The sequence below is a fragment of the Canis lupus genome, chromosome 23, assembly GCF_048164855.1.
Source record: "Canis lupus baileyi chromosome 23, mCanLup2.hap1, whole genome shotgun sequence".
In the NCBI taxonomy this organism is placed as follows: Eukaryota; Metazoa; Chordata; class Mammalia; order Carnivora; family Canidae; genus Canis; species Canis lupus.
This window is the reverse complement of record NC_132860.1, coordinates 11102064-11113200: the sequence shown is the minus strand read 5'-3', so window position 1 is coordinate 11113200 and position 11137 is coordinate 11102064. Positions and strand designations below refer to the sequence as shown.

Here is an 11137-nt window from a genome sequence, read left to right as displayed (position 1 = left end):
AAAATTTAAGTAAACTCTATGCCCAATGAGGGGCTCGAATGTACGACCCCAAGATCAAGAGTTGCATGCTCTACTGAGCCAGCAGGCTCCCTGAGCTCATATCAAAGTTTAGAAATAAAAATGTTAATACGTTGATGAAGAAAGAAATGACAGCAGAATTCCTTTATTCCAGAAATATTTTAATACAATCGTAGTACAGTTATGAAGTCACATTCAATCCACTGAATATATTCAAGGTATTAATAAAAATATTATACATCTTTACTCACTACCTTAATATAATTAAAGTATTTGGTTCTTATAGATGAGACTACTTGCCATATTCATTCCTATTTGCACTGCTAATCAAACGGTATGTAAGTAAATCCATGGATTATGGTAGTGGGGCTTTTAGTCCATTTTGACCTGAAGTCTAAGTATCAAAATTGGATATATTTTTTAAAATGCCACAATACTTGAATCCTAGAAAGAATAGTTAACCAATTTAAGGCAAGATATTGAAACTTTTATACAACTTTAATCTGAAAAGATAAAAGAATACTTTATCAAAGATCATACATGCCTTAACAGTTAACTACCTATAGATTTTTATAAAGGCAGCAATAAAATGTCAGTGCAAGTTCTACATTGGGTTCCTCAGTAGAGAGAATAATAGGTTCTCGGAATAAACCATTATTTTCAAATCCCAAAACACTGCAAGAGGAAAGAATTCTAGGGCAGGACTTGTATGTAGCATAATTATTTTTTCTCAGTAAAGACAGGTATAAAACATTGTGATTATACATAAAAATTAGTGTCTTGGCCAGTTTGTTCAAACTTTTGCTTCAGATTTACTCTAATGCAAGCTTTAAAAAAAATGTTTAAAAAAAACTGATTTAAAGTCTACTTAAAGTAGTAGTGCAAAGAGGCGCCTCTGTCCCTTTTTCTTTTCTTTTTTTTTTTTTTTTTTTTTGGTAAGGGCAGAATATTAGCGTTTTACAAAGAAATAACTTATATTAAAATATATGTAAAATATGTGTGTATTTTTTTAATGACCAAAGAAGGCACAAAATGAGTTAAATTAAGAAAAACATTACCACTTGTCCTGACTGATTAACTGTACAGTATTAGTCATAATATACATTTTTAGGTAAGAAATCCAGATTTCTTATAATTGAAAAAGTGACATCACATTTTCTAGTTCTATTATATGTGCTAAAAGACACACTGCTGTTAACAGACTGCAAATAGGCAGTACACACTGTGACCAAATAACAATAACCTTTTGCCAAGACAAGGTTTTTTTTTTTTGCCTTTTTTACTTTTTTCTTTTTTTTCCCCCAATGGCTAAATGACAACTCATGGAATGGAATTAGATCTCAAAAACTTAAGTGGTAATATCTAGCACTTATTTATATCTGAAAAGTACTTATACACTTTAAGGAAATGTTAACTGGATGTGGAAAAAGTAAATAAATGGTGGTGCTTGATTTGCATTTTAATTAAATTATTAAATAGACAACACATTTTAACGTTAAAAAAAAAAGACATTCATATATCATACTAACGGGGTTTCCTACAAATGGACCATTAGTGTTAGGCACCAAAAATTTCAAGTGTGTGTGTGTGTGTGTGTGTGTGTGTGTGTTTTAAACCTATCCCACTGATACATCCTCAACTATTCTATTTCTGCTCTGTAGGTTTTACCATTTACATTAAATATCTGCACAGTTCATAAAAATTATGTTATGGTCAACTGAATTAGAGATTGTCCTTTCTCTGTTGGTATTCTTCATTGCATATTGTGTCAGTTACCTCATAGCAACTAGATTACTACAATCTCTATTACCATTTACAAAAGTGTCTTAAATTATATTCTAGGCAAGAGAATATATAAACATTTATTCAAACTAAACACAAAATTATGTATGTGTGCAGTGGAACGAAGAATAAAAATGAATCTTATCCTTAATGGTTACTGTAGAATAATTTCAATCATGTCTCTTATGATTCTAAATTCCATTATATTAAGGAAATTAATTCATGTCAATGTATAATGTTTACAAATATAAGTAAGACGGCTTACAAGACAAACTTTGCTATGAAAGTCTACAATAAAATTCAGTCTGGACCCTAGAATTCTTGTCCTGGGCCTCCTGTGAAGAGTCTGCCCTATTCATGGAGTTCTTCTACCAAATAGGAATGGGTACACGAGTGAACAATTTTCACTTGCTTAATGAGAAAGTGGAGTACAGATACATGGAGGTGGATTACCAAAGTTCAAGTCACACTCCTGGAAGTAAATGGAGGATTATAATGGAATGATGGCATTTAGCATACAGTTACATCGATGACTCTCATTCAGTTACGGGGCAACAAAAACATGAGAAGTAGAAAAAATGATCTTTCAATGGGAAAAACATTAGTAAATGTACATAATTCTTTAGTTACTTGAAATTGAAAATGAGTGAAAACTACTTACTCATTATTTATCAAGTCAGGAAAAGATCAGAATGAAGTGCCAGGGAAGCATATGAAGTTAAGGCACCACTATTTACAACTTCAGTGATTGGCACTTATTCTGAAAAAGGTTTTAAAGACATGGGTGATAAAAAAAAGCAGTATTATTTTCCCCTACTTCTATAAACTACATAGTAGTTCTGAACATAACTATCTATTATTTGTGCTTTGCTTTCGGCCCTGTGAATAGCAGCTGCATTTTCTGGTAATATCCTGCACCTTTCCTTTCCTTTGGTGTTTGTGAACACACACAGTGGTAAAGGCTGTAAAAGGTGCAAAACAGGAAAACAAATGTGCTGTGTCTGTGTAAGAAACAATGCAAAATAGATGGCTGAACTGACATAGTACTATCAGACCAAACTATAAAGCTATTACTCTGAATTAATCAAGAGAGGATTAAATCCTTTACCAACTCAAAGTCTTTGTCGGGACTTATTATATATTAAGTTTAGGGTTTATAGCATTCTATATAATGACTCTAAAACATCAATGGCTTCAACATGTTCAAAAAAGTTAATTATGTGACTGGTCCAACAGATGTATTGAAATGCAATAAGTACATTTACCTTTATTATTTCTGTCCAAGTATAAAAATACTATACAAAATCCCCAAGTATGTATGTGTGTATACACGTTTATAACTGTTCTTGCTTCCAAAGCTCAGAAATTCACTAGCTTACAAATAGGTTGCTGCCGTCAGCTGATACCACTTAACCGTCTCTTTGCTCAAGTTGAAATCCTTTAAAGGCAGGGTCACTCCACCCAGGAAAAAATTCTCCCGCAGAGATTCTGCACTAAGAACACTCAGTTGAAGCTGTCTCTGTCTTAAGGTTTCCTTGCTATATCCACTGTACACAAGCTACAGCAAAGGCAAAAAGAAAACAGTAAGTTACAAATTTTTTGTTTGGCTGGCTTCTTGGATTATTTCAAGTAAAAGGAGAAGGGAGATCAGTAGTCAAAGTCTACAATTAATGACATTGATTACAAACACATCTGATGGAATTTGTTTCCTACTTTAGATGTGCATTTTGTATTTCAAGAGTCTTGGTTTATCATTCCTCTGAGTGTCTGACATAGAAATGCACAAACTAGAAAATTATTATTGGCTAAAAACTAAAAACATGGATTTTCTGAGATGGAAGTATGGGGAAGGGAAAAGCAATTAGGAGGCGGCATGCCTTCAGATGATCTTGGACCTGGGTAGGAGAATGGAAGGAAGCAAGTGGGGATAACTATCATTTTACAAATAATGAAGGATTAGAGTTTTTTTGTTGTTGTCTTTTTTTGTTAGATTTTATATATCATGAAATGATTATCCATACTCCAATGCAAATTTACCAACTACAGATACAGTTTACAACAAATCTGGAATTCTAAAAGGCTCTTTGAAACACCACATTCGACACTTAGTTTTTTTTTAACAAAGCCTTATCATACTTCTGAGAAAAATCTCTCTAATCTAGTCCTTCTGTTTGACTAATAAAAATTAAAAAACCAACTACATTTTATTTCTTGAAAGTACAACACTATTAACTAGGAAAAAAGCCAACACTACTTTTTGAGAATAACACCAACTGGTCTTCACCAAACAGTGTATATGCTTTTATTTATTTTTATTTTTTTAAATTTTTATTTATTTATGATAGTCACAGAGAGAGAGAGAGAGAGAGAGAGGCAGAGACACAGGCAGAGGGAGAAGCAGGCTCCATGCACCGGGAGCCTGACTTGGGACTCGATCCCAGGTTTCCACGATCACGCCCTGGGCCAAAGGCAGGCGCTAAACCGCTGCGCCACCCAGGGATCCCTGTATATGCTTTTAAAGAGCTGAAAGGCTATTCTCCGGTTTTAACAAATAACCCTGATGAAAATCCACATTTATTTTCTTCCAAATCTCTATCCCGACATTTTTTGTGTGGATGTAATGTTGATATACTCAAATAATGTTTATCCTAAAAAAGTAGCTAGGTGTTAGCAGGTTTTAACAGATGAGTAAGTCTGTAAGTTGACCATGAGTAGCTCAGCAAAGTCAACAGTTTTGCTTTATCCTGTTCAGTTGATGCTTTGCTTACTGCTATCAGTTTAGAATACTCTGACATGGGTTACTGAAAGGTTAAAATGAATCAGAAGGAGGATGATTTTGAAACTACATCTTATCAAACAAAAGGAAAGGTAGTGAAGATGTTAAAAGGATAAATAGGAAGGGCATTTGAGAACTTCAGTCATCTGAAGGGCTGCCACATAGGAGAAAGAGCAAGTTCCGTGTGGTTCCAAGCAGTACAACTCAGACCTACAGGTGCAAACTACAGGGAGTGAAGATTATAGTACAGTATAAAAAACAACCTAAGAGTGGAACGGCCCAAAACAAAGTGGATGGCCTAGAAGTATTTCAGCACAGACTGGACATCCACCTTTTGAAAATATTGTTAGGGGGGAGGTTCAAAGATGGTGGGCTTAATTCTACAACATTTTGTTAAATACCACTAGACTGCTACTGATCAGCTCTATTACTACAGAAAATAGTTCTGCAACTGGTACCTATAAATGTTAAAGTGTTTAAAACTTAAAAGCTCAAAAGAACAAATCTAGGACATTTTTAGAAACAATTTTAACTTACCATCTCATTGAATGTTGGATTCCTAGTTTTTCGTGAAATTTTGGTTTTCCGTTTGGATGTTTTATGGGTATCTGGAAGTAGGTATGTTTTGACATATGGATTTGGGTCAGCTCCATCCTCAGTAACCTATAAAGAAAAGCATTTCCTTAACAGTAATGCTTCCTACCAAGGTATAGGTTTTCTCTACAATCATCATTATTTATAATCACTCACAAGATCTTTGATGTGCATCACCATGATAAAAAGAGTACCATTTCGGTAAGAGACAGATAATTTCACTGCTCCTCCAATTTGGCCTGGAGTAGGACTGAATGGACCTGCATCTGAAAATATAAATATGTTTATCTTGCTTACAGTGGTACAAACTATGGCATTAAAAAAATTTTTTTTAAATATTTGAGGGGATCCCTGGGTGGCTCAGCGGTTTAGCAACTGCCTTCGGCCCAGGGTGTGATCCTGGAGTCCCGGGATCGAGTCCCACATTGGGCTCCTTGCACAGAGCCTGCCTCTCCCTTTGTCTCCCTGTCTCTGTGTGTCTCTCATGAATAAATAAATAAATCTTTAAAAAATAAAAAAAATATTATTTGAGAGAGTGTGAGACACAAGCAGGGGGAGGGGCAGAGGAAGAAGGAGAAGCAGACTCCCCAGTGAGCAGGGAGCCTGATGTGGGGCTCAATCCCAGGACCCTGAGATGATGACTTGAGCTGAAGGCAGACAATTAACCAACTGAGCCATTCAAGTGCCCCCTCTAAAAAATTTTGCTTGAATTCCAAGATCATATGTGGGGAAAGAACAAGGTAAATAACCTAGTAGGCCACTGATTTATTGTTTTTTTTTTTTTTAATATTTTATTTATTCATGAGAGACATAGAGAGAGAGAGAGAGAGGCAGAGACACAGGCAGAGGGATAAGCATGCTCCATGCAAGGAGCCCCACATGGGACTCGATCTTGGGACTCCAGGATCACACCCTGGCCGAAGGCAGGTGCTAAACCGCTGAGCCACCCAGGCATCCCTGATTTATGGTTCTTTAAAAATCACATTCTATTAGGAAAATTATATTTATCCAGAAATTGAGGGGCTTAAAAGGAATACCCTCCTCTCATTCTCACTGGAATATAGCCAGTAACTCCACTGTCAGTCTATCACATTCAATGAGAAATTATATACTTGCAAGTCATAGGGAAGCCATGAATTATTAATTAAAAAAAAAAAAAGATAATCATACCTGCGGACCTAGCTAGTCCTTCAGCTTTTTCATCACGAAGTAAAGGGTGGAAAAAAGTACAAACAAGATCACACTAAGATAGAAGAGAAAAAAAAAATTAAAATATCATGTATCACAAAAAATAGTATGTTCTTTTTTCAATTAGGACAGTTACCTCTGCTACATCTGTTGAAGCACTCATCAAATTCTGTAAATAACTGTTTAACTCAATTTTCCTTTTGGCTGCTACATCTTTTATGTGTGTTCTGCCGAGAACCATCCTATTAGGAAAGCTACAAAAGAAAACACAAACAAATGGGATTTAAATTATTTCACCTGAAAATATTTATAGAATTAAGCACAATATTTATTTAGAAATACATTATGTTTAAAAAAATATGTGCTTAAATTCAAAGTGGAATTTTAATCCAGAAAGTAAATGTTTGTAATTTCTTCTCAAAGTACTGGAGATAAAACAGTTCAAGTACCTGTTAGCCTTTTATAAATCTTGGTACAAAAGAGATACTGTTTTGCTATTTTGCTACTTATTACTTATTTTCTACTATTTTTTCTAAAGATTACTCCATTCACAAATATTTTATACGTAGTGTATCCTCCAAAATAATCATTACTCTACTGTTATTAGTCCTATACACCATGTCGATACCCTGTCCACAAATGACATAGGGCCCAAATCAAGGTAAACTTAACCTGCTTATTTTGCTGGCAATGAAAAATGAGACTGATGTGCAAATAAACTCTGATGCCCACTTTGTTGACTCTACTCCTGAGATCTAGTCTGAATATATGAGCAACTTGACATAGGAAATCTATTGGTCATTAACTACATTAAAACTGGAGGGTTTTGAAAGGGTAACAGATACAAAACTAAGTCCTAAGATTGTGACCAACAGTCTCAATGCCTCAGCTTATTATTTTTTAGAGGAGTGGCCATAATTATTTCTGCAGTGATTTAAAATATGACTTTTCTAAAACCGAGATCCCAAATTATTTATCTGTGTTTTTTTTTTTTAAGATTTATTTATTTATTTATGATAGACATAGAGAGAGAGAGGCAGAGACACATGAGGAGGGAGAAGCAGGCTCCATGCTGGGAGCCTGACGCGGGACTCGATCCTGGGACTCCAGGATTGTGCCCTGGGCCAAAGGCAGGCGCTAAACCGCTGAGCCACCCAGGGATCCCCATTATCTCATGTTACTTACTATGATAGAGACAAGAAATTAAAAGCTTCAGCTAAGTTTCTTGATCTCATTGTAAAGATAGTTAAAGTAATGATTTGACTAACCTGATATGATTTAAAAAAAAAAAAAAGCATAATTGAAATAGAAAGCTAGAAAATCCCCTATTCTATTCATTTATTATTTATTTATTTATTTATTTATTTATTTATTTATTTATTCATTCATTCATTCATTCATTCATTCATTTATTTTATACTGAAGTCTTTTTTTTTTTTTTTTTAAATGATAGTCACACAGAGAGAGAGAGAGAGAGCGAGGCAGAGACGCAGGCAGAGGGAGAAGCAGGCTCCATGCACCGGAAGCCCGACGTGGGATTCGATCCCGGGTCTCCAGGATCGCGCCCTCGGCCAAAGGCAGGCGCTAAACCGCTGCACCACCCAGGGATTCCTTTTTTTTTTTTTTTAAAGATTTTATTTATTTAATCATGAGAGACAGAAAGAGAGAGACAGAGACACAGGCAGAGGGAGAAGCAGACTCCATGCAGAGAGCCTGACGTGGGACTCAATCCCGGGTCTCCAGGATCACACCCTGGGCTGCGGGCGGCGCTAAACCGCTGCGCCACCGTGGCTACCTGAAAATCCCCTATTTTAATTAAGTTTAGGATCTTGATCATTTATTCACTGTTTATTCATCCAACAAAGCCTTCTTCCTTGTCTAGGTATCAGGCCCTTGTGATACAAAGGAAAATCAGTCACACATGGCCCATTGTAACTTAGTAAATGTTTACACAAAGCTTTTGACCTATACTTGGTAAGAAATTATCTCCCGGGAAAAAATGGGAACATACCCTGGTAACTTCCAAAGTGGAAAAATAATACTGAGCTTATTGTGAAGTTCCTGAAATTCATCAAAAGTCCGGAACACAAATGATGGCTCAAGCTGTCCTTCCCTCAAAATTCGGACTACATAAATCTGAAAAGAAATCACATCCCAAACACATTAGATTTAAAAACAAAAAAAAAAATCACCTTTCCTAACAGAAAATTTATAGCTTGACCATTCTATGTGTAGTCCAAGTGCTTTTAACTTCATAATATATATGTCACTGAGAGGAAACAGCAAACATAAGTCAATGTATTTATAGCACATCTAACTATATCTAAAAGGATATTAATCACTGTAAAGATATAAAAACTTTATATCTTTATATATGGATACAAAACTAAAAAGTGAAAGTCTTCTATTTCCAGGTTTAAATATAATAAATGTATCCTGAAATGTATAAATTTATAAATGTATAAATTTAGTACATTTCCGATGAACATATTACTAAGTTCACTTAAGAGAGTAAGTGAGAAAGGAAAAATTTATGGTAGCAGGAGGATGAGGGAAAACTTGTCTTACTGCATATTTAAATTATTATAAAGTCACAGTACTTTACAAAGTAAAATACTGTTGTAGAAAAAAGTCATATTTATCTACATAAGACCAAAAATAAATTCAAAGATATATATAAATTTAGTATATTTAAAATATACCAGCATTATAATACCTATATTATAATGTTATATACTATTATAAATCATTGGGGGAAAGAATGGAATACTCAATAAAATACTAAATAAACTTACAAAAATTTACTAACAACAGAATAGGTGAAAATTAAAATAATAAAAAGTTGCTTTCTAAAATATCAATTTGTCTAAAATTTAAAGACTGTGCTGCAAAGTATTTCCCCCAAAAAAATATTAGCACAAGTATGAAAAACATAATGCTACCCTATGAGGGGTGGTGTGAAATACTAAACATCTTGTTTTTGTTCAAAGATGAACTTTATATATGTATGTGTGTTTAATAATATTTCATTCCTAGAAAGTGGAATGAGAACTGAAGACTTTATGCACTTTTACATAGGCTGAATGTTACAATGAGCAAGCTTTACCTTTAAGAACAAATTGAAGGAAAGAGAAAAAGCAAAATAGCACTACCCTTTAAGTCTTGTCTCTGAAAGGAAGATTATCATTTGTCTCCCATGGTTTGGGAGCAAATTTACCAAGAAGTAAATACCAAAAAACAATTAGGGATTCCTCAAATATTTATTTATTTTTGGACCATCCATGGAGGAAAGAAGTCTGAAAACAACAAATGTTTGGAAATTTAGCAAAGTCAGTGAGGGAACCAGGAAAAGACAACAGTAATGCATGCATTAGTCTCTACAAATACTAAAACCAAACTTACATAATGTTTATCTGGATTGTATTTCTTATGGTAAGTGAAAACAGAGACTTCCTTGATTCGACCATCTTGTCTAAACGAGTATGTTTTGGGTGAAAATGAAAGAATGGGCTCATCATTGGAAGGAAGACCAGAAAAACGCAACTGAGCAAGATTGTGAATGAAGAAGTTAAACTTTGTGGCAATGCTTCCCAAACTTGATTCAATAAGCCTACAAAATAATCAGAAAAATATGTTAATAGTAAATGTTCATGAGAAAACATGTTCAGTTCTTTGGATATAATAAAGGATGAAAAATATTTTCATTCTTTTTGTTAAAATTTTTTAAGATTTTATTTTTAATTTCTACACCCAACGTGGGGTTCAAACTTATAACCCTGAAATCAAGAGTTGCATGCTCCATCAACTGAGCCAGCCAGGCACCTCTTTTCTTTTTTATCTATCTATCTATCTATCTATCTATCTATCTATCTATCTATCTATCCTATCAAAATATATACACCTTCTTTTAAAGTAAGCTCTAGGCCCTTGGGGCTCCTGGATGGCTCAGTTGGTTAAGTGTAAGACTCTTGATTTCCATTCAGGTTATGATCTCAGGGTTGTGAGATCAAGCCCCATGTTGAGCTCCGAGCTGGGCATGGAGCCTGCTTAAGATTCTCTCTCTCTCCTTCTCCGTCTGCCTCATCCATCCATCCATCCATCCATCCATCCATCCATCCATCCATCTATCCATCCATATATACATACATACATAAAGCTCTAGGCTTGGAGCTCAACATGGAGCTTGAACTCATAACCCAAAGATCAAGAGTCACATGCTCTACTAACTGGGCCAGTCAGGTGCCCTAATTTTTTTAAGATTTTATTTATTTATTTGTTTATGAGAGATGGGGGGGGGGCGGGGGGGGAGGTAAAGACACAGGCAGAGGGAGAAGCAGGCTCCATGGAGGGAGCCCGATGTGGGACTTGATCCCAGGACTCCAGGATCACGCCCTGGGCTGAAGACAGGTGCTCAACCGCTGAGCCACCCAGGGATCCTCCCCAATTTTGATTCCTTTTAAGTATTAAGCAGATTCTCACTTTGCCAAGGATTTCTTTTATTCTTCAGGGGAAAAAAAAAAAGATATTCCATCAGAACAAAACATTTTACCACAAGAAAGTCTCCATTTCATCCCATTCCTCTGTCTCCAAGAAATGATGGTGTATTTCTTGAGCTCTGTGGGATCCAACACTAACCAAAAAACTATTAGGGAAGAGGATGATTGGTAGAATGCCAAAAGTGCCAAAAAAGATGATCGTTATTTAATTCCTTTTAATAAACAGGGATGGTGACGCTAAACAGGTATAAAAAGAAGTATTGAAAGTAGTCCAAATAAAATC

At 35.1% G+C, this 11137-nt stretch overlaps 1 protein-coding gene across 5 annotated transcripts in view; it reads right to left on the bottom strand.

The window, feature by feature from the left end:
- Nucleotides 1-920: 920 nt before the first annotated feature.
- PIK3C2A (phosphatidylinositol-4-phosphate 3-kinase catalytic subunit type 2 alpha) overlaps nt 921-11137 on the bottom strand; it is a 173745-nt gene continuing 163528 nt past the window's right edge. For all 5 annotated transcript variants that reach the window (XM_072793894.1, XM_072793893.1, XM_072793897.1 and 2 more), the window contains 7 exons: nt 9761-9968; nt 8370-8494; nt 6495-6612; nt 6341-6413; nt 5327-5436; nt 5114-5239; nt 921-3358 (listed from right to left, as the gene is read on the bottom strand). In XM_072793894.1, coding sequence (XP_072649995.1) covers nt 3176-3358; nt 5114-5239; nt 5327-5436; nt 6341-6413; nt 6495-6612; nt 8370-8494; nt 9761-9968 — 943 coding nt within the window. In that variant the 3' untranslated portion in view covers nt 921-3175. The remainder of the gene's footprint in view (nt 3359-5113; nt 5240-5326; nt 5437-6340; nt 6414-6494; nt 6613-8369; nt 8495-9760; nt 9969-11137) is intronic.